This window comes from Leucopleurus acutus (genome assembly GCF_964270905.1).
Source record: "Leucopleurus acutus genome assembly, chromosome: 8".
NCBI classification, from domain to species: Eukaryota; Metazoa; Chordata; class Mammalia; order Artiodactyla; family Delphinidae; genus Leucopleurus; species Leucopleurus acutus.
In genome coordinates this window covers 102,002,959-102,026,203 of record NC_139151.1, presented here as the reverse complement: position 1 = coordinate 102,026,203, position 23,245 = coordinate 102,002,959, and the positions used below count along the sequence as shown (strand labels likewise).

General features: G+C 55.6%; 1 protein-coding gene across 12 annotated transcripts in view; it reads left to right on the top strand.

The window, feature by feature from the left end:
* Positions 1-23,245, top strand: part of NRXN2 (neurexin 2) — a gene marked incomplete at its 5' end in the record, with an annotated part of 99,204 nt that overhangs the window by 27,993 nt on the left and 47,966 nt on the right. For 6 of the 12 annotated variants that reach the window (XM_082845293.1, XM_082845296.1, XM_082845298.1 and 3 more), the window contains 5 exons: positions 4,235-4,258; positions 11,757-11,918; positions 12,593-13,031; positions 16,695-17,081; positions 17,241-17,444. In XM_082845293.1, coding sequence (XP_082701419.1) covers positions 4,235-4,258; positions 11,757-11,918; positions 12,593-13,031; positions 16,695-17,081; positions 17,241-17,444 — 1,216 coding nt within the window. Of the gene's footprint in view, positions 1-4,234; positions 4,280-11,756; positions 11,919-12,592; positions 13,032-16,694; positions 17,082-17,240; positions 17,445-23,245 lie in introns of all 12 variants that reach the window. The other 6 variants (XM_082845294.1, XM_082845285.1, XM_082845287.1 and 3 more) reach the window with 2 other exon arrangements.

Here is a 23,245-nt window from a genome sequence, read left to right as displayed (position 1 = left end):
AGGTGGTGGCCTGTGCCTGGCACCGCGTGAGCAGCGGAGGGCTTGCTGCCGTCATTATTGTTAGTTGTGGGTTTTTTTTTTTTCCAATCCTTCAGGCCCAGCTGAACCGCCACCTTTTTTGTAAGGTCTTCCTTGATCCTCCGGGTCCCCTGGCCAGTCTCCCTCTTTGCTGTGTTCTGGCCGTATCATCACACTCCGTCTGCATGGTCAATGATTTGTGTTCACCTCTTTTCTCTATTTCTGCATGGTAAGCTCCTTGAGGGCTTAATACCAGCAACTACTGAGTGTTTTTATTTGTTTTTCTAGTGGTTTTGCTGGTTCCTTTGGGCTCTTTCTTGAAGCCAGTTGGTGAGGTTTTGGACATGAGGATCCAGCAGATCTATTTCATACGAGCCCAGAAATATCTCTTGTCCTCTGGGAAAAGCTCTACCTCACTTTACTCTCCCGCCCCCTCAGAGTCTCCTCAGGACCTGTCCCTTTCTTACAGCATTGTTGAGATTGCACCCTCACATCTCTCCTCCTCCGGAACCCCCAAGTTCAAGGGTCTCTTTTCTCTTTTGAATCTCACCTAACTTTTCTAACAATCCTGTGAAGTGGGAGACACTCCTATTTCACCAGTGAGGTTGAAGAGCTGGCCCAAGGCTGTCCCGCAGGAAGTGGGAGGATGGGAGTCTGATTCCATTTTCCTGCCTCCCGGGAGGGCCTGGCTGTCGGCCTTGGTGCGCACTGCTAAGGTGCCTGTCGTTCGTCTTGTGGTACCGCCATTCTTGGGTGTTCCGAAATCTTGAAACATCTAAATGTTCTGCTTGTCTTTTGGAAAAATGGGCCCCTCTTATCTCTGAATCCTCTTTTCTTTGTCCTGAGCGTCTCTTGCTCAAGCTCCACAGAGATTGCCTTCACTCAGACTGTTGTGATTTGTGCGTATAATCCCCTTCTTGGCTTTCTTGAAGGGCTGGAGCTATGCCGATAGATCAAGGTGAAGATGGGGTAGAGCTTTGTCAAAGGCCCTTGGCCATGGTAAGTTACACTTGCTACAATGACTGACTTCTTCATGCCCTCCTCACTCATCATGCACTGTCATCCTTGTGCTCGTGGGCTCCAGGAGCCCTCTAGCTGTTTCTGTGGGTGGGGCAAAGCTTTCCTTGCTCATTTGTTAGTCTGAAGCCTCCGCCCTCCCGATCCCGACATTCGACATTCGGAAAGGACATTCGGAAAGGCGTGGGCTGCTGCATCACAGGTGCCAGGATGGGTTCCAGTGGAGGCTCCACTCTAGTATTTGGCCACAATTGCCCCCTCGGGCATGATCACCATGGACCGGGTTCTGGATCTGAAATACCTAGGTCTAGAGGGGCCCCGTCTCGCCCACCACAACCTCGCTATTTATCAGAGGAAGCCCGGATCTCCTGACACATCAGTGGAAGGCCCTCTCAATCTTGTTTCTTTCTTTCTTATTTTTTAATTTGGCTGTGCTGCACGGCTTGCGGGATCTTAGTTCCCTGACCAGGGATTGAACCCGTGCCTTTGGCAGTGAAAGCGTGGAGTCCTAACCACTGGACCACCAGGGAATTCCCTCAATCTTGTTTCTCTTTTTTTTTCTTTTTACTTATTTATTATTTTTGGCTGTGTTGGGTCTTCGTTTCTGTGCAAGGGCTTTCTCTAGTTGCGGCGAGTGGGGGCCGCTCTTCATCGTGGTGCGCGGGCCTCTCACTGTTGCAGCCTCTCTTGTTAAGGAGCACAAGCTCCAGACACTCAGGCTCAGTAGTTGTTGCTCACGGGTCTAGTTGCTCCGCGGCATGTGGGATCTTCCGGGACCAGGGCTCGAACCCGTGTCCCCTGCATTGGCAGGCAGCTTCTCAACCACTGTGCCACCAGGGAAGCCCTCAATCTTGTTTCTTAATTTGCTCTTGTACTTGTTAAAAAATTGAAGTTGTCCATGAAAGTCGAAAACTATTTTTTCCTTGTTTTAGTCTCCACAACCAGTTCTAATTAAAAAAGAGTAGTAGCTGGATTTTTACCTCGAATACCTTTTTTCCCCTATCTTGTTTGACTAGTGCAGTGATACCAGAGCACTTGTACCTTTTTTTGTGCCATGGGTTTAGCTGCCCTGAAGCTAATGGTTTCTTGTCCTGACTAGTTGGCCTCTTCATTTCCCAACGGTCCTACTGGCTGATAGGACCAATCCTTGTACCACGTGTTATCCCCTGTTCCAGCCTCTGCATCTGCAGTTAGACTCTTGTCTTCCTGCTATGTAAACTGTTTCTGCATCACTAATAATTAATATTGGTTATTTAGCACTTCTTCTAGCTGCTTAATATTGAATTCTGTTATTTTTAATGATACAAGGCCCTTATTAATTGTCTTACTGAATTAGTCCTGTGCCCACTGGTTATAATAACTCTCTAACTAATGGATCTGTCTCTAGAAGACCTCTCCTTCTCACAGTCACACTCTCGGGCACACAGTTTAGTATTTGATGGACATGAAGCAGTAGTGTCCCAATATCTCTGATACACTAAGTGAAGCTGCCTCAGCCCCTTTGCCATCTCCTCCTCAAAGGGTAATTTTGAAGGTGGTTCTTTGACCATGAGGAGAGGAAATGAACATAAAGCCACATGGGGGCGGGGCCTCTAGAGTCCGGGGTAGAAGAAGCTGGCTGATAGTTTACAGAGGAGTAAGGGATTTTAGAGGGAGGTGGGCCTCTCTGTTCCTTTTTATGGTGTGGTATGTGGGGGGGAGTGAATTTTTGCTGCTGGCTGTGGGGAGCGGAGGCGCGGGGGTCTGTGGGTGTGTGTGGAAGGAGGCTGGGCTGCTGGGAAAGCCTGACCAATTCCAGGGACTTATAGGAGTGGTGGTGGTGAGGGGGTACTTCATTCTGGGAGGAACAGCTGCCCAGAGGAGCATAAGAGAATAGGCATGGGGTGATTGAAGAACTGGGGGAAATTTGGGGGTAATATGGGCTCTGAAAGGTCAGTTTAGGCAGGAAGGAGGAGTCAGTTCTCTGTGGGAGGGCGGAGGGGAGGGAGGAGGTTTTGGGATGATTAGCTCTGACCTGAGAGTGAGCTTTCTGCCAGCTCATGGAGGGCAAGTTTCCTTTTCCCTGTTCTGGTGGTGACTTACTCTCTCTTCCTTTCTCAAGGAACAGAAATGGGAAGAAAAAATCCCAGCCCTCCCCCCACCCCCCTGCCAAAAACAGAGCTGCCCCTCCCCCCACCATGACTCCTTGGATCTATTTGCTATCCTCCATCCCCAGGAAAAGCAGACACCCATATCCCCTCCTATGCTCCCTGGGAACACCTTCTCCTTGCCTCCAAATGAAATTGCCTCTCATTTGAGCCAGTCCTGGGATTCTCTGGGGGCCTTGGCCACTCTTCTCCCAGTCTGACAGCCAGCTGGCCCATCACCAACCAGTTAACCCATTAACTCGACATGGTCACTGGTCAGCCAGTTGGCCAGTACCAACTTGCTCTTTAGCCAGTTCTCTGGAAAGCCATCTGGTTGACCAGTTAGCCAACAAACCCATCCGTCCATTCCCTGAGTCAATAGCCCATCCCTTTCTCACACCCTGTTCCCCTCCCTCCCTTCCCCTCAACTCCCTAACATTTCAGCCCATAGGACTTACTAATACTGCATAATTGGGTCTGCTTCTTAACTGCCTGCCTTCCCTCTCTCACCTTCTGTTGGAAAACCCCGTTGCCAACTCTGTGTGTGTGACTAACACGCTTATAACCTGGGGGACCAAGGGATGGGCAGGGACAGGTGGGGCAAGGTATGCGTGAAAATCCGAACTAACCTTTCTGTCTCATCGCGGAATGTGGCCATCTTTAAGTCTTTGCTTTCCTGGTCCAGTTCTTTTGTTGTTTTCTTCTCTACTAACCAAGGTCTTTAACTGTTCCCCTTCTCTGCAGCCGGCTCCTCCCGGAGGGGATGATGGCGGGGAGAGGAATCCAGAGGAGGGTTGGGGGGGAGGGGATTGGGAGAAGGGATTTAATTTTTGTGTGTGTTTTATTTCTCCCTCCCATTATAATTTAATTTTCTTTAAACAAAATACTTCAGCTGAGCTTAAGGTGGGAGGGTCTGAACAACCAAACATATACGGATATATATTTTTCCTCCTTCCTTGAGTTTCACAGTTGGTCATTTTCTTTTTCTTTTCTTTTCGTTCTGTTCTTTTGTTGTTGTCTTTGTTGTTTTCTTTGACCCCACCCCACCCCCTTCCCCCATATCTCCGGTGAAGCACGCAGGCATTGGACACGCTATGGTAAACAAACTGCATTATCTGGTAGATATCACTCTAATTGTCTTACCGTTTGGTTTGCCGTGGGTTTTTTAACTGTTCGATTCTGCCTCTTTCGTTTCCTTTCCCCGTCTGGTTTTGGTTGTTTTGCTCTTCCTATTGTTTTCTGCGTCCTGGACAATCTTTAGATTTTGCTTCTCTCTTTTAGTTTTCCTCTTTCCCTTTTCTTTCTTTCTTTCTTTTTTTTCTTTTTGGTTCAAACTCAAATCCAAAAGCAAATGGAAATCGAGGAATTTGGTCTGTCCCTGCCCTAACCCCCCACTTCTGAATTCAGATTCCTGGCCAGAGAGACCTGGGGCAGTCCCCATGTTCATCGGCTCTGGTTAGACCAGCCCCGATGCCAGGCTGCTTACTTTATTGCTTTATTTTCCTTTTCTCCCCTGCCCTGCCCCTTGTTTCTTTTCTTTGATTTAGCTTCTTTCTTGATCTCCTGAAAATCCATGGAAAACACCATCCCATGACATGCTACGCTCTGCTGACTGTCAGCTCCCGGACAGGCCCCTTGAGTTGGGGGAGGGGGCTGGGGGTGAGGCCTCCAGTGGCAGCCAGCTCCACAGGCTGCAGCGAGGGAGGTGGCCTTGGGGGATGCAGAGCCATCTGGGGCCGGTCCAGAGCTCCTTCAAATCACCATTCATACCAGTTTAGGAGCTGCCCCATGCTGGCTGCCAGGGAAGAAGCGGCATCCCCTCCCTCACTTCTCAGTCTTGAGGGGTCCTGGTTCCGTCTCCCCCGACATCTTGCATGGCATGAATGGTCTTTTCCCCCCACCAGGGACAGTGTCCAGTTCCCCCACCACTCTGCTGCTCTGACTAACACTGTGTCTCACACTGTCTTCCTTCCTTCCCTTCCATCTCCTGTCCCCTGTCTGCCCCCTGCCTGTCCCGCATGGCCTCTGACCGGGGTTGGTTCCCTTCCCTGTTGAGGGGGTGAGAGGAGGAGGCCCAGCTGGGGTGAAGTCGGGGTACTTGTCGCCAAGCTCCTCTGTTTGGGTTGGGCTCAGTCCCGGTGAGTGTTGGTGTGGGTGTCTGTGTAGACACAGCTGGTGTGTGTTGGTGTGTGGGTGCGACTGTGTGTAAATGTTGGTGTGACATTTAGGGGGCGTTAGTGGGAGACTGTACTGTGTGTTTGTGATTCTCTGCTGGTGATTCTACAAGTGTAAATGCTGGTGTGAGCCGGGGGCTGCGTGACTGTGTGCTTCTGAGCTGGTGAGGGCTCTTAGGGGGTGGGCTGTGGGGACAGGGAGGGCAGGAGCAGGGGAGGAGCTGAGGGCGGCCCTTTACTCCTCGCCTCCCCTTGGAGCGTATGCCTGCAGGCCCTGCTGTGCGCCATCCCCCGGGATTCCCTCCTGCCTGCCCGGTCCTGGCTCTGCGGCAGCAGGCAGTTAGTCATCGCCTATTAATAATGCAGAGTGACTGAGCACCAGGCTGGGGACCCTGCAGTTGGACGTGTCTGCTCCCATGGGGCCCACGCTGCTTGGGGCAGCTGCCTGGCCTTCCCAGCCTCCCAGGTCTGCATAGCTGCCTGGCTGCAGAGGAGGGAAGCATGAGAGCCGAGGCTTCCTGTCTGAGTGGCTCCCCCACCTCCCCAGGAGGATGTACCTCTGAGGCCACATCTGGCCTGTCCTGATACTCTTGCAGGTCTGTGTTTCCCTGCACCCACAGACCTGTGGTGGTCCCGTCCTTTGCCCTGTCCTGAGCTAGTGCCCGTGGCCACGGCCAGCCTAGCCCTCCCCAGTCCAAGACCTCATTTGGCCACTCTGTCGTCCCAGTGTTTAGGTGGAGCCATGTGGTGGTCCCAGCACGGCTCCTCCACGGGCCTTGTTCTCTAGCTGCTGCTGCTAGGAGTTCACTGCTGCCCACACCTCAGGCCAGGCCACTGAGTACCTGTTAGGAGCTGGGCATTTAGAACTCTTTCTTTACAGAGCTTCACTAGACAGCTGAACTGTGACTTCAGGGACAGAAGGGAGGCAAGATAAAGCCAACCCCTGGGGATACCATCTGAGAATCAGGGCCCTACAGACCTCCCCTTCCTTCTAGTCTCAGTTCAGTTAAAAGCTGTGTGAACTGGGGCTAAAGCTGTTTTCTCAGCTACCAAATGAGCTGCTGATATACCTGCATTGCCTATGTCATGGGGTCAGTGTGAAGATCAGGAAGGGGAATGGAAGTGAAAGCGTGTGTATTCTGTAAAGGGAATTATAATTTTATTAAGCTTTATGAGATGTTAACTGATTATCTCCGTGTTTCCAGAGCAGGGATGTTTTGTAAAGACGCAATTCCCTTCTCATAGCAAACCCTGGAGAATACAGCATATCTGGCCCCATTGGAGATCCCATTACCGTCCTTGCTTGGGAATCAGTCCCAAAATAACTACATGAAACCCCAGAATGCCCCAGGAATCGGGCCTGGGGAGGATGGAATGACTTGGTTAAGTTGGTCAAGAAGCAAACAACCCTGTCTGGTTTCAGCCCTTGCCAGGAAAGTCCCTGTGAATTTCTAAGTCTCCAAAGTCCACGCTTTCTAGCATGAGCATCACTGCTTGACAACCAGAGCTGGTGCCCATGGGTGGCCTGAGTTGCCTCATAAACCCTCAGATACCTGTCCCAGGGATCAGCACTTTCAGCCAAGAATGGAGTCAGACAACCGGGCACCCAAAGAGACAGGGTTCAACCTGCTCTGATTCCCGGGCATTCCTCAGCTGGACTCCGGTTGGTTTTGTATTTATTTTTACTAACTTCTTTATATGGACTCTTTTTGTTATTTGAGTATTCCTCCTTGGGGGAGAGGGTGGATCCGGATCAAAAAGGCCAACCAGTGGAGAGGTTTGGGTCAGGTGTGGTCAGGCTGAAAGAAGTGTTCTCTGCTCGTGACACTGGAGGCTTTGCTTCTTCTAAATAGCTCTCATCTTTTGAATATCATTTAAACTCGATGAATGCCTAGATTGCAGGCAGCAGGCAGAGATTATTCCCAGTTAACAGATGGGGAAACTGAGGCCCAAGAAGGCCTGGGGTCATATAGCAAGTAGTGGAAGAGTTCAGTGCTTTCACTTTATTGATCTCATTTGATCCTCATAGTAAGCCTGGGAGAAGCAGGAGTGATGGAAGTTGTTAAACCCCTTTTACAGATGAGAGTCAGAGATGTAAAATGAGATTGTTCTGGAAGATGGTAAAGGCCACAGGAGAACTCAGGATTTGTGACCTGAAGTTTCTGTTCCCAAACTTTATTAAATCCAGTCATCAGGATTCACCGTGAGGCTATCACTGCTGGTTAGGTCATCTTCCTGGTGTGTCTTTCCAACCTGTTTCTCTCTGCAGCTTCTCCCCACCCCAAACATGTAACAGGGCTGCACACACTCCCTCGGCTGTCCTCCGTCCTCATGCCCTCATGCTCCCACGTCCACAGTCCTAAGGGCAGGCCAGGACCTTCTTCCTAAACTAGTTGTCCTTACCCGTCTTTGGCTCAGGAACCTTCTGAGAATTTGGTGGCAGCAGTGGACTCTCACAGGAGAAAGAAGCCCATTGAAGCCGTTTGCATACAATGCCAAGGGGTGTCATGACTCCCCAAAGCCCATCTAGCCTACCTACAGGTTAAAAACAGTCTTATTCTCCCCCAAATAATCCCCCTCCCAGGAAGGTCAGCAACCCTGTGATGGTAGCAGGGAGCTGGGAAAGGCTCTGGATGATGTCAGAGGGGTATTTTCCTCTTCCATAGCCTTTCCTCCAGGGGTGCGGTGGGCATGGAATGCCCGAGTGGATTTGTGGCCAAGACCTGGTTTCACATCCTAGCAGCCTGCCTAAGGGGGAGAGGAGCGGAGCAGAGCAGAAGAGAGGTGGGGCCAGTAGGGAGGGTTAAGAGCCCACCCAGGTCATAGGCTGCCCCTGCAGCCACCTCTAGCCACCCGCCCCATGCCCGGGGAACAGTGGAGGTTGGGCGCTGGGCTCCTGAGTCTCCTGGCTCCTTCCCCTCATCCCTGGCTGGCCGTGGCTCTTCCAGGGCAGAGCTGTGGCTCATTCCTCTTGTCCTACTCAGCCCCACTCAGGGCCCAGCCTGTCTGTGTTGCGTGGATTGGTGTGGGTTGGGTGCAGGGTACCTGCTGTGTCTTGGGGTGCTAGCCGTGGTTCTGATGACAAAAAAGGATTCTGCTTGGAAATGAGCCTGTCAAGACTCCCTCCCACTGCCTTCAGTAAGACGTGGTGTGTGAGCAGGCGTGTCTGGGGTCGGTGATCAGTGATCAGTGGTGAATGGGTGGTGGGAATGAGTGTCTGGGTCACCCTCTGGGGAGGAAGGTCTGAGTCTAATGTCCCATCCCTTTCTTTCTCAATCTGTACATGTCTCTGTTCTAGTGGTGGCTCCTCTCCCTTCCTCCGTTGAAAGGAAGCTTCTCCTTCCTGCACCCCTACAGCTCTTTCGCCTCCATCTCGGCTCTTCCCAATGCCCCCCGGTCCCGCATGCCTTCCCACCTGTGGCTGCCTTTCTCTCGCCTGTCCTGCTGGGCCAGGCCCCCCCACCCTGGCCCTCTAACCTGCACGCATCCTAGCTGTGGTGGCTGTTCTGTGTCGCATGCCCCCGCTCTGCCCTCTTCCCCTGCCGTCCCCACCCCTTCCAGAAGCTGCGCGGGGGGATTGGGGGGCAGGGGCATCATGAACCCCTGGGGTGGAGGGGGACCGGGGGAATTATTCCCCTGTTTCCTGCTTTTACTAACGAACCTGCCATTTTTGTGTCTGGACTTTGATTTGTCTGAGGGAACAGTCGGGTTTTACTAATCTCAGTCATCTCCCTCCTTGCCTTCCCCAGAGACCTTCCTCCATTCCCCCGACCCTTGGCTTCCTTTCTACCCAGTGCCCGTCTCCCCCTTTCTCTCTCTTCTTCCCCCACCGCCAGGCTGACCACCCCCCCTTCCTCTGTGCACCCTGTGTTACCCTGCCTCCTGCTACCCTCTTCCCACCCCCTGGGCCGGGGTGGCTCTAAAATAGGGACAGATACAAAAGGGATTAAGTCAGCCCTTTCCCAATGGGGGCACCACGTGGTGGTGATTTGCGTAAAGCCATGGCGGGCAAGGTCAGATCTGTGCCCAGTCTGGAGGGGAGTTGAGGAGGGTCCCCCCCAAGTCAGGTCCTTCTAACTCTGAGGGCGAAGGCAGGTGAGCTGGCTGAATGGACTGGCGGAAGAGGGCCCATAGGGTGAGGAAGATGCCGGTAGCTGGTGCCCTGGCCTCTGGGGCTGGGGAGGGAAGACACCTGAGTGGCTCAGGCTGCTGGTAGGCCGACGTATATACAGAGCGAGGAAGAGCCTCTTCTGGGGGAGCTTTGGAGCTGGGAGGGCCCTCCTCATGCACAGGAGCAGGGTCATCCCATCAGAGCAGTCTTGGAGGACTGAGATTCTGTCCACCAAAGGCCCCCGAGGCGCTGGGTTCATAGATGGGACACAGGCAAGTGAGAGCCAAGTGTGGCCCTGGGTCACAAGGTGACTTGACATTCATTTTAATGATGGAGACGTGTCCCCTGGACTGTGCTGGGATTAGTAGGGTTACAAGGACACATCAGGCCAGGGGCCCGGCCTTCAGGAGCTGACTCTCTAGCTGGGGTGACCAGACACAGGCTCAGGAACTAATAGTGGCCCAGTTCCTGGTCTCTCAGTGCAGCCCCGGGAGTGGAGATGGAGGGCAGGATGGAGGCCCCTTCCCCCTGCCTCCCTGTCTTACCCCCATCTCTGTGTCCCAGCCCCCTTCTGCCCTTTCTCCAGCCCCCTTCTGCCTGTTCTAATCTTGTCTGCATGTTTTTGTGACTAATACTTTGACCCTTCCCTTTTCCACCCAGATCTCCACTTCCTAGCCTCGGGTGGGGTGGAGGGAAGAAGAAATAAACAATAATGACCAACCCTCCCCTCAAAACAAGACCCAAAAGCCTCAAAGTGCCCGCTTCCACAAAGACGCCCCCTTACCTCTGTCCTTGAACCTAGTCCCCCCAGCACAAGATTTGATGGCTCCCAGGAGGGGGCCCCTTCGGCCCCTCCCCTCTCACTGTGAGGCTCCAGCCCAGCATGAGGGGGACTCGAGGGGTCTGTGAGGGACGTTCCCCTTGGCCCCATTCTGCCCATGTCCCTTAGGTGTTCCTAACACCCACTCTGCGGCCCTGCAACAGTGGAACCCTGGCGACCAGTCACTGGAAGATGGCTGGTGGCATGTGGGTATGGACTGATGTGGGGAGGACATCACGGGCTGCGATTAGAAGGCCCCAGTCTCCAGACTTGGCCCAAAAAGGGGGTGCCGAGGCATGTTTGGAGTGTGGGATTGGGGTGAGCTGTGGCCTGCAGAAGCACAGTGTCGGGTTCACCGCCAGTCAGCTTCCTGATCACCGCTGCAGGAGCCTGACCCTCCTAATCCACAGCCTCCAGAGAGCGGGGGCTTATGGTCCCCTGGCCTCGGCTCTTCCCCACAACCTGGCTGGGTGTGGGATGCTCCTACGGCTAGACTTTTCAGGGCTTAGGTGGACATTTGTCTGGGGAGCAGGGAATCAGGAGTTCCCTGTATTGTCACTGCCCCCCAAGGTCACTTCAGCCTTCTCCAGGCCACTACTGAGCCCCTTTCACCTCCTCAGAGCACCAGGTATGCCCCCATCCCTACCCATCTTGCTTTCTTGCCTGACTTCTCAGCCCAGAGTCAAGGTAACATGAGGTTAGCCTGTCCCCCTCTGTTCCTTACTCTGGCCCCGATGATGGTGGTGGTGAATGAATCAGACAGACTGATGAATAGGCCAACGGCTGCCCTCTCCTTGGGGGACAAGGGAGTGACTTGGAGAGTAAAGAGACAGACTCAGCAAGGGGGCTAGGACCAGTTAGGGGGGTGCTGGTGGGACTCAGCCCTGAAGGGTGCTATGTGTCCCCCAGGAAGTTCCAAGTCTCCCCAGGAATATCTGGGTTCCTGTTCCTCATGCCCTTGCTGTTGTCCACCTCCCTCCTGGCTAAGACTGAAAGGACTCCTCCACGCCCTGCAGGGAGAGCTGCAGGGGAGTCCAAGCCTCCAGCACCCCAGGAGAATGGGTGTTCTCTGCCTTGTTTATGAAAGATGCTCTGAAGTCACATGGGGGTCCAGAGACCCCTTCAAGAGGAGAGAATCGAGGGCGCCACTTGCATCCTGCCCTGCTGGGGCCCCTCCCGAAGCTCCCACTCCCGTCCGGAGCCACTTCTTGGTGCTGTTCACAGTGAGCACTTCGAGCGCGCTTCAGGCCTCTGCCTGCCGAGCTGGGCCTTAGCCCACCCTGAAACCATCAAATCTTGTGCTGCCTCCTTCCCCCACTTCCCCCCCCACACCCCCACTGTTCCTCCTCTGAGACAAGCAGACATAAAAATGGGGGGGTCCCCCTCCCCTGCTGCCCCCCGGCCCCTCCCTTGCCCAGCCCGAGGCTCTTCCCAGGGGGTTGATGCCGGTTGTCTCCTTGTCTCTCCCCCTCCCTCCCTGGGCTGGGCAGGTGACCATCTCCGTGGACGGGATCCTGACCACCACAGGCTACACGCAGGAGGATTACACCATGCTGGGCTCTGACGACTTCTTCTACATTGGGGGCAGCCCCAACACGGCGGACCTGCCGGGCTCGCCCGTCAGCAACAACTTCATGGGCTGCCTCAAGGATGTGAGTAGGGCCAGGAGGGGGCCAGGGGTAGCCCGGGAACCCTGTCTGCAGTGTGATTCGGTCTGACCGGCCAGCTGCCTGGGGCCTCTGTTCCTTCTGGTCAGTGGTGGGAGATCTCTCTTCAAAACCTAAGGCCCATTGACTCCGGCTTCTCTCTTGCCTCCTTGAGCCCCAAAGGCCCCCGTCCTCTCGGAGGACCCTCGAGGCAGCTGTGTACAGAGGCAAGAGTGGTGGACGTGAACGCTAAAGACCTGTGTTTAAGGCCCACTCACTAGCTCCATGACCTTGGCCAGGTCCCTTGACCTGTCTGACTCTTAGTTTCCTCGTCTGTAAAACGAGTGGTCAGTACCTACTTCTCAAGGCGGCTGTGAGGAGCAGATGAGAGCGTAAATGTCAACCAAACGTCAGTGGCGATTGTCCTGCGGTTATTACGAACTGCAATTCAGCAGCCCCGAGGGCCGCCGTGCTTGTGCTGGGCAGGGAGACAGGACAGAGAAATAGGTGGGGCGAGGGAGGTGCTGCTCGCAGCCTCTGCTTGTGCAGCTCTAGAACAGCGGTCTGGGGTGTGGAGTGCGGCCCCGGGGCTGGGTGGCAGGGGCCCATGCCGCCGGGCAGGAGTGGCCAGGCCCTAAACTGCTTCCTCTTCTTCATCCCACCCCCACCCCTTGCTGCAGGTGGTGTATAAGAATAATGACTTCAAGCTGGAGCTGTCCCGCCTGGCAAAGGAAGGAGACCCCAAGATGAAGCTGCAGGGGGACCTATCTTTCCGCTGTGAGGATGTGGCTGCCCTGGACCCTGTGACCTTCGAGAGCCCTGAGGCCTTTGTGGCGCTGCCGCACTGGAGCGCCAAGCGCACCGGCTCGATCTCGCTAGACTTCCGCACCACTGAGCCCAACGGGCTGCTGCTCTTCAGCCAGGGCCGGCGGGCCGGGGCTGGGGCCGGCGGCCACGGTGCTGCCCCGCGGGCTGACTACTTTGCCATGGAGCTGTTGGACGGCTACCTCTACCTTCTGCTGGACATGGGGTCTGGGGGCATCAAGCTGCGGGCGTCCAGCCGCAAGGTCAATGACGGCGAGTGGTGCCATGTGGACTTCCAGAGGGACGGGCGCAAAGGTCAGAGGCCTCTGGACCTTCCCCTTTCCCCTGCCCGCCCCTCTCCACCCACCCTGACGGTGTCTTTGGCTGTTCTCCTCCCGCCCTCCCCTGGCCCTCCCAGCCCCTCTGTTGTCCCTGTTGCGTGGTGCCTCGGTGGAAAGAATGGAGTCAGTCGGACCCGGGCGCACACCTCATGCTCCCACTTCCTGCGCGTGTGACTCTAGGCCGTCCCTCAACCCCCTGCAGCCTCAGTTTCCTTCTTTATAAAAGGATCATTAAACTGGGGTGCTCAGGAGGGAAAATCAACAGGACACCTGTACCGGCGTTAGTGCAGTGCGCAACACAGTGGCTATCCCCTTCTCTCTCTCTCTGTCTTTTTAAAACGTTTATTTATTTTTGGCCGCGTCGGGTCTTATTTGCTGTGTGCATGCTTCTCTCTAGTTGTGGCGTGTGGGCTCCAAGGTGCATGGGCTCTGTAGTTGTGGTGCACGGGCTTAGTTGTCCTGTGGCGTGTGGGATCTTAGTTCTCTGAGCGGGGATCAAACTCGCGTCCCCTGCACTGGAAGGCAGATTCTTAACCACTGGACCACCAGGAAGTCCCTATCTTGTTCTCTTAAAAAAAATTCCCAACCTTGCCTCCCTTCTATCTAAATTCATTCAAACTTCTTTATTAATTCACTTGAATATTTAGCAAGCACCTACTGTGCGCCAGGTGCTGTCCAGGGTGCTGGGATGGGGCAGTGCTGAGCTGGAGTCTTGGCTGTCCCAGAGCTCGTGTTCCAGTGGGGAGACAGACAGTAAACACCACGCTCCGCGTGGTGAGGTTCTTGCACAGTAAAGCAGCGAGGCGGAGGGCACTGGGGCCGGGCAGGTGCTGTTCTTGAATCGTCTGCTGCTTCTTGCCACCCCTCCTCTGCTCTTCTTTTTCAGTCTTCCTTTCCCATCCTCTTTCTGTTTTCTGCCTATTTCTCTTTACTCTTCTCCATCTTGCTGGACATAGAGAAAGAATTGATATAAATGAGAACTGACACATTATCCAATTTAAGCTCTTATCAACGTCAGCTAAATTTTCATGCTCCCCCAGCTGTCGCTGCACAGGGCTTCATGTCTGGGTGGAGTGAGCGTCCCCGCACACACAGGGAGGAAGGGGCTGCCATGGCTCCCGGAGGTGTTGGCCTCTCGTGGGCTTGCTTGTTTCTTCCTCTCCTTTCCTCAGGGAAATGAGGCTTCCCCAGGCTTTGCGGTAAATGGCTTCGTCCCCTTGTTTTGTGTCATGATGGTACCAGGGAGTCTTCACAGAGCACTTGTTGCCTCCCAGGGTTTCCACACAGGGGATCTATAACTCTCTAGGTTGGAAATCTGCTCAGGCCTTGCATAGAACCCCAGGGCCTTCCGCTCTTCTCTGTCTTCAGGAAGTGGTCTCCTTAGCCTCGCTCGATTTCCAGAGCCCACACACCAGCCCTGGCTAGTCCTTGGGTCACTTTGACCAGTTCTTTTTTTTTTTTTTTTGCAGTACGCGGGCCTCTCACTGCTGTGGCCTCTCCCGTTGCGGAGTGCAGGCTCCGGACGCGCAGGCTCAGCGGCCATGGCTCACGGGCCCAGCCGCTCTGCGGCATGTGGGATCCTCCTGGACCGGGGCACGAACCCGCGTCCCCTGCGTCGGCAGGCGGACTCTCAACCACTGTGCCGCCAGGGAAGCCCCGACCATTTCTGATGGCCCACATTTGTTCGTGTACACCAGCACAGACTTGGGACAGTCACTCCAACAAAGCTCTCTTTGACCTTCCCACGTTTCTAAATTTTATTGTGGTAATTTATACATAACATAAAATTTACCATTTTAATCATGTTTAAGTGCACAGTTCAGTGGCATTAAGGGCATTCACATTGTTGTGTAACTATCCCCACCTTCCATCTCCAGAATGTTTTCATCTTCCCAAACTGAAATTCTGTCCACATAAATACTAACTCCCCGTCCCCCAGCCCCTGTTTACCACCATCCCACTTTCTGTCTATGAATTGCCTACTCTAGGGACCTCCTATATGTGGAATCACACAATATTTGTCCTTTTGTGTGAGGCTTATGTCACTTAGCATAACGTCCCCAGGGTTCATCCACGTTGTAGCATGTGATGGCATTTCCTTCCTGTTTCACAGCTGAATAACGTTCCATTATATGGATAGACCACCTTTTGTTTATCTACCCATCTGTCGTGGGACACTTGGTTTGTTCCCTTTCCATGTTTTAGAGTCACCTTGAAAGAAGACCTATATTCACTTTAATTTCCTTTTGCTGACTCTCCATTATACACCCTTTCCCCACCATAGCCTTCCACCCCCTTCCTTCTTTCATATTCTGTTCGTCTGTGGAGAGTCCAGTTGGGTGGTGTCCGTGTCCAGGAGGCCCCACAGGGGGTGGGTGGAAGCACCTGGGGAGCCTGCTACAAATAGAAGTGTGGGTGATTGGGGGCCACGTTTGGAGGGCCGGGAGGAGCAGTGGGGATCGGACACCTTGTCGGGGAGGACAAGCCAGGGACCATGGTGTTAAAATGGGGCCCAGGGGAAGGGCCTCTCTGGTGCAGGGAAGGGTTTGCACAGAGGAGCACATGCTCCAGGTGCGGAGCCAAGTGTGCAGAGGAGGCCCTGGTCCTGCTCCTGCCGCTCCACGCTTGGTGCCCATGCTGTCTCTTACCACTCCCCACCCCCGATCTCTGCCCGATCAGGCCTAGCGTGGATCAAACCATCCTTACCTCTCTTTATTAGCCCCTCTGAGATAGGCAGACTTTTTATTTTTATCTTTTAAAGAATTCTTCCAAACTTGAGAAAGGAGAGCGGAAGGAAAATGTATGGAATAAAAATTACGAACGGAATAAAGCTTCTAATGTATAGGTTTTGGTTTCTTGAGATCTCAGGAGAGGCTTTGAAGCTCGCACCTGATCCCAAATCTTTTTTCTAAGATAACCAGCCTCTCCATCCAAAGAACTCTTACAACGCAGAAGCTCCATGCTTCGTTTCCCTTTCCTGGCTGCCGTCCTGTCTCACAGGCTCCAGGAGCTGATCAGCCTGACTATCTCTCCAGGTCGGGGGGTGGGAGATGCAGGTTCTGGGGTCCTGCCACGTGGGTGGTACTTTGGCTCTGGTCCTTACTCGCTGCGGCACTTTGGGCAGCTTCCCCAGTCTCTCTAAGCCGCATCTGCCATTTCAAAGTGGGATCGTAAAGGACCAATTTCATAGGGTTACCGTGAGACTTAAGAGATGTGATATACATGATGGGCTAAGTGCCTGGAAATATAGTCATTAAAGCTCAATAAATGTTAGTGGGGGAAACCCTTTGGATTCAAGCCTTTCAGCTTCCTTGGGGGTCTCTGCCTCTGACTCCTGGTCTAAGGGGCTGGCTGGGGGAAGGACATGTGAAGGATCCAGCCCTTTGGGGGCGCGTCCACCTCCTGTGCATCCTCTGAGGACTTGCTCTGGTGGGAAGGAGGAGTCCGGACAGAGGCCCACTGCACACTGCAGCTGGGCTGGGGCTGGTTCACACTGGTTCCTGAACTTGGCACCTTTGTCAAGCAGTGTCTGCAGCCCAGGGCTGCCTGCGGTGTGAGGGCAGGACATCCTTTTCTGGCCTGTGGGGTCTCTCAGTCCTGCCCTCCCCACTGAAGCCCACTCTTTCTCCATCTGCAGGCTCCATCTCGGTGAACAGCCGCAGCACGCCATTCTTGGCCACCGGGGAGAGCGAGATTCTGGACCTGGAGAGCGAGCTGTACCTGGGCGGCCTACCTGAAGGCGGGCGGGTGGACCTGCCCCTGCCCCCAGAGGTGTGGACGGCGGCGCTCCGGGCTGGCTACGTGGGTTGCGTGCGGGACCTCTTCATAGACGGGCGTAGCCGAGACCTCCGGGGCCTGGCTGAGGCGCAGGCGGCTGTGGGCGTCGCCCCCTTCTGCTCCCGGGAGACGCTGAAGCAGTGTAACTCCGCCCCCTGCCGCAATGGCGGCGTCTGTCGAGAGGGCTGGAACCGCTTCGTCTGTGACTGCGTCGGGACCGGCTTTCTGGGGCGGGTCTGTGAGAGAGGTGAGGCTGGCTGTCATCCCGGTGCCCCCTGCCCATCCCTGCGCCCCTCGTAGACCAGCCCTGGGCCTGCCATCCCTGCACTGATTCTCTGGGTCTTCTCTCTCCCTCCACTGACCTCTGCCTGTCCCCCCCTTCTCCCTCCCCCCACTCCTGGGGCAGAGGCCACGGTCCTGAGCTACGATGGCTCCATGTACATGAAGATCATGCTGCCCAACGCCATGCACACGGAGGCGGAGGACGTGTCTCTGCGCTTCATGTCTCAGCGGGCCTATGGGCTCATGATGGCCACCACCTCCAGGGAGTCAGCTGACACCCTGCGCCTGGAGCTGGACGGGGGCCAGATGAAGCTCACCGTCAACCTCGGTAACCGCCCTGCCCGCGCCCCTGGCCCCTTCCCCGACCCTGCCTCTCACCCACACCCCCTCTGTCTGGAGAAGTTGGTGGTGGTGCCAGTGAGAGATTGGTGGTGGGGAGGCGCCAGCCCTGGTCAGAGCCCCTGAGAACTTCGTCCCAGAGAGGATGCACAGCGTAGGGCGATGCCTCGCGCTCGGCGGCACTGTGGGGAGGGGGACCCCGAATGTGTCTGGGGTGTGACAGCCACCCTCCCGGGGCGCTCCTGGGTCTCGGAGGCATCTGTTCCGTGCGTGCACATGTAAGGACGTAGCTCGTTCCTGGTTGTCGGCTCATCCACTTGCTCATACGTTGGTTCATTCATTCGTGAAGCATCGCAGACACCGACTGGTGCTCAGCCCAAGCTCAGTGCAGTGGCAGATCCGGAGACAGGAGGACCCAGCCCTCACACAGCCGCCCTCGTCTGCTCTGCGTTTAGAGAGCCGTGTGTGTGTGTGTGTGTGTGTGTGTGTGTGTGTGTGTGTGTGTGAGATGCACAAGGGGACATGTCATCTTCCCCTTGTCTGCTTTCACATGTGAGTCCCCATAGCTGCCCCTGTTTTATAGATTGTGAAATCCATCTACTGACCTGTCCAGCATCACAAAGCTATAGTGATGGTCAGGGAAGACCCCGGACTCAAACGCAGGCCATTTGCCCCGAGGTTTGGTGCTTTCCTCATTGCCTCTGACAGAGCTGGGGGGTGGAGGGGCATCAGGGGCCCTTGCCACCTGAAGGCTCGATGCCTCTGCCCCTGCCCAGAGGAGGCACAGCTCCACTTCACCTGGCAGTCCCTGGGGCATCCATGTGGTGGGACCGTGAGACCTGTTGGACTCTCCGTAGGCTTCAGCTCTTGTGGGCAGGGTCAGAAGGAAAACAGCAGGGCTACTCATTCAGCTGACATTTATGGGATACCTTCTTAGTGCCAGTGTGTTCTGAACCTGGGGCTACAGTAATGACTAAGGTGAGGTCCCACCATCATGGAGCTTTCAGTCAGGGGAACCCTGGAAGCTAGAGGGCCTAAGCTGCCCAGGCTGGGGTCACATCTGTCCCTTTCAGGCTAGCCTTTGAGCATATAGAAGTGTAGCACCCAAGGGCCTGTCATGTGGGAAGTTCAGGCCCCTGGGGTTGCTTCTTGTGTCCTGGGCCTGGAGGAGAACTTGGGCTCTTCTGAGCAGGTTAGAATGCTCAACTGGAGAGAACACGGAGCTTTGAGCTTTAAATATTTATCTGGAGTCTATCTTAACATTGGTCTCCAGGGCATTTGGGGGACAGACTGTGGCCTTTTGGGGACCCATTACCTCGCTAATAAATTTATACTGTGTCCTTTCCCCTTTTGGCCACCTGGCCTTTGTACTCCTAGGACAAAGATTTGCTGAGTGAGGCGGGGGCTGGAGGTGGGGAGGTGTGCAGGCGGCCAGGGCCCCGGAGGTGGGGGACTTTAGGGTTCCCTGAAGCTCAGCTTCTGACCGCAATCACAGCCTACAGAGCGGGTGGGGGGTGGGTGGCAGTGGGAAGTGGGATAGGAGACACCCTTTGGCCAGCGCTCCACGGGTCTGTACAGCGGCCTCTGGCACCCCTGAAACGGTCACAGGAGGAAGGCGCCAGCCCAGGACCCCGTGCGTGGCCCTGCGGTTCTCAGACTGCCCAGGTTTGTGTACCCAGGGTGAGGTACCCCCTCACCCTGGCATGTGTTCTCGGTGTGGTAAGCACGTGGCTCTGTACTTGGTGGGAACACTGCAGGGGGAATCTGGGGCCTTCTATTTGCAGGGAGAGCAGATGCTTCTTCCTCATTTGGACTGTCTTAGTTTCCCTGTGAAGAAGCGTGGGTTCCTTCAGGTTCGACAGGAGGCAGCAGCCTTGGCCAGGACAGTGCCCTCTGGGGACCCTCGGGACCTTTCACCCTCAGGATCTACCCTCTCCTTCCCATGGATATGCTTTTCTGTCTGTGTCACATAAGTATTTAGAAGTTAAGGAACAAGGTGGCCAGCAGGACAGTCCTCCCACATCTCTCGCTGCCTGCTGTGCCCGCCTCCATCCACAGAGATGCCATTTCTAACGGCTCATGACAAGCCGTGACCAAATGCTTGTTGCAGACACATCTGTCCACAGACACCAAGTGATGTGTGTACAGGGAGGCGTGTGACCTCTGTGTGAAGCACACAAGCACACAGGTGGTCCACACCCAGCCATCAGCCTCAGGCTATGATGGGAAGAGCACTGGGCCTGGGGCCAGAAGATCTGGGTTCTAGCCCTGGTCTCCTAGACTGCTGGGTAAGTCATTTCCCCTCTCTGAGCCTCTGTTTTTTTGTCTGTAAAGTGGGGATACGGATCCTCACTCTGCCTCCTTTCTGTGGTGGTTTTGAGGCTCAAATGGAATAGTGGGAGTGAAGACGTTATATAGATGCAAGCCACACACATAAAGACAGACCCAGCCAACTGGAAGGGAAATCGTACTGGGACACGGACCTAAGCTTAGAGCCAGGCCTGGGACTTGCTTCCACATTGCATGACCCAAGCTGGCCCCACCTCAGGAGCCCCATTCTGATCCCCATCCTGCTTGCTACCCAGGGCCTGCTCCACCGAGGCCCCAGTCCTGGTCCGGACTGGCTGCTGGAGGATGGAGAGGAGCCCGGCGGGCTTTGTCTTTGGCCTCGTGGTCCCATCCTGTAGTGAGGGAAGCTCCCACAGGCAGCTGTGCAGCATGTCAGGGGCTCACTGGAATGACGCAGACTTGGTCCTGAAGAGAGCGGAGCTGCCCCTGGCCATGTGGCGGGAGGAGGCGCTCAGTGCCAGCCTCAGGCGCCTGGGTGTTTGCTGGGCTGGAGAGGGCCGAGAAGGCCTGAGGCTGCTGCCTCCAACCAGGCAGAGGTGCCAGAGAAGCCGGTTGTGCCTCCTGCCCTGGCCCCGGCCTGTACCACGTACGCCAACGCTGAGCCAGTTCCCGGAGCTCTGCTGTCTACGGGCCCTGAGCAGGGTGGTTGGTCTCTGTCCTTAGAGGACCGTAGAGTCCCTGGATTCTTCACCCTGTTCCAGTGTGACCTGGGTTCCTGGGTTCCTTCTACCTTGGGCGTGGCCTCTGGGGCCAGTGCCCAGCCTGGTCTGTCCCTCATCACCCCCCTGGAGTTGCCTTTCTCTAGGTGTGCCCGTTGGCAATCCCAGTTCCTAGTGAGGATGACATGAACGGCGCATTGTAACTGAAGAATCTCCAAGCTGGAGGGGCCCTCGGAAGGCACCTCGTTCAGCCTGCCCCCGTGGGTGCATCCTCTGTGCCTTCCCCCACCAATGGGAGGCTCTCCACCTCTGTTCAGATGCCTTCCATGTCCGGAGCATCCCATCTCTGAGATGGCCACCTCAGTGATTCTAATCTCTGGGTTGTTCTTCCCTGGTGGAAGCTTCCCTTTCTGAAATTCCTACTTGTGGACCTAGTTCTGCCCTCTCGAGCTGTACAGAGCAAGCCTGACTCTCATTTGTGTTGTAAGCCAGGCTAAATGCACATTACATTCCAAAGCCCTTTAATCTCTGGGACCGTGAGACGGTGCCTTGTTCCCATGGGGGCGCTGTTCAGTAGGTCTTGAGCTCCTTCTGAGGCTGGGCTGCTGGGGAGATGGCTGTGAAGGAGGGCTGCACCGGAGTGCATGCTGCCACTCTGCGGTGTCACCTCCAAGACTCCAGCCAGCGGGCTCCGGAGGCTCCTTGCATTGGAGCCTCTGTTCTCTCTCCCCCACCTCCAGTCCTTGGGGCCTGGGTGGGGGGCAGGTGGGTCGCAGAAAGAGAAGCCTGGCTTCTTTTCCTGAGCTCCTTTCCATGCAGATGACTTTTTCCCACCAGTCTTATCACACATTCATACCATCACCCTGGTCTCCATGTCCTGCCAGGACCTTGGTGGGTCTCTGCAGACCAATCGCTTCTGTCCATTTGCCGAACGTGAGGCGTAGGTTTCTAGTCAACAGATTAGCAGTTAAAGCTCCCTGAGCTGCACTCTGGGTGGGTGTGGGCACCAGAGGGCAGTTTCTCCCACTTACTCACAGTTCCTGGCTTTCCCCTGGGATGGTGCTGCCTGCTTCCTGGGGGCCCATCTTCAAGGGGAGTTTGCTCCCCTCAAGCCCCACTGGAGTAGTGGCTCCTGCGGGTGGGGTCACTGCAAGGGGGTGGGCCTGGAGCTGACACCTCTTCTCTGGACAGATGGACCCCCCCCCCTTCCTGGTGCTCCCCTGCTGGGGAGGGGAAGAACTGTGCTCCTCTCTAGACCTCTTCTCCAACAGGGGATCGGCCTGCCTTCCCAGCCCCCTTTTTTCTTTTTTGGACCCTTCATTGGTGAAGACTCTGCTGGCCCTGAGAGAGCCCCCGTGACCTGACTCCAGGCCTGGCACCCCTGCCCTCACCCCGACATCCTCCCCTTCCCACTCTGTCCAGCTCCTCCTTCCCTCTGCTTGCCCTTTCTTCCTCTTTTCTCTCCGCATCCTCTCCACTTCCTTCCTCTCCCTATGACTTCCGACTTGCCCCTGTATCTGCCCCTTGACCTCCCTCTGCCTCTCCCTTGGTGCCAGCCTGTGGCTCAAGGTCCCGGCTGCTCCCCCCACTCTTCTGCTGCGGTTGACAACGCGTGTGGGGCTCAGCTGTACTGCCCGAGGGGCCCATGCCCCCAGAGCCACAGGGGAATCTTTCACCTCTGCTGCAGGAACCTTCAGGGCCCAGGGGATGCCAGGTGCCCCCACCCCTCTTTGCCTCCTGGGCCTTGTGGGCAGAGCCTGTTCCGGGAGGAGCCACAGGATGGCAGGATATTGCTGTTAACAGAGGCCTGGAACTTGCCCCTGTCTGAGAGGCAAGGGCCAGCCCAGTGGACACCTTTTCTTTCTCCCAGCTTAGGATCCTCTTGTTCAAGCCCCTCAGCTCACAGGGAGAGAAGAGATTTGCCCGCAGTCACATGATGAGATTCGGACCCAGCGTTTCTGCCTCTTCCTGCAGGACCTTCTGCAGCCCCAAGCTGTCTGGGTCTGATGGAGCAGGACAGGCGTCCAAAGGGCCCTAAGCCCCAGTTTCACAGGACGCTAGTGCTCTATTTCCTCGGCAAGGCTGGCTGACTCACATGGGGTGGGTAATGTGTCCCACCAGGGGTGTGGCCAGAGGCCCTGGGCTCCGGGCTGCAGCTCTGTGTAGACAGTGTGCTTTCGGAGCCCATGGGGCCCTCCGAGCCTGGAGTTGCCGGATAGGAATGCTGGGGCTGGGGAAGGGGCAGGAGACTTTGCCTATGGTAACTTCTTGTCCCCGAAGTCCTCAGGAGTCATACACTGGGGGCCTCGGTGTCTTCATCTGTGAGCCCCTGGCCCTTCCCTAGGAAAACGGATTAATACTAGTTCCTCTTCAGGGTGAAGGACCACCCTGGTCCCCAAGGACAGCCTGGCATCCTCCAGGTTAGGAAGGGTAGCAAGAAGGTTCCTGTAGGGGTGGTGCTAGCCCCCTGGGACTTTGGGAGGTGTGTGGCCACGGGAAGGGGGCCCTGGGGCAGACTCCTCCGTTTAGCTCAGAGCCCAGAGGGCACGGGGTGATGTGTCACAGCCTGGGCTCTGAGCAGGGAGTTGTCCCAGAGCAGGGGGTGCAGGGGCTCTGGCCCTCCCCGCCCATCTCCCTCTCAGAGGTGGGGAGATGTCGGGTTGGTCAAACCCTCAGTCCCCCTCACTGATCCCCTGTACGACTGGGATTCCCAAGGTGCCCATCTCCCTCAGACATGAGAGGCCTGGGCCCCTCTAAGAAGGGAGATGTAAACCTTCTTCCC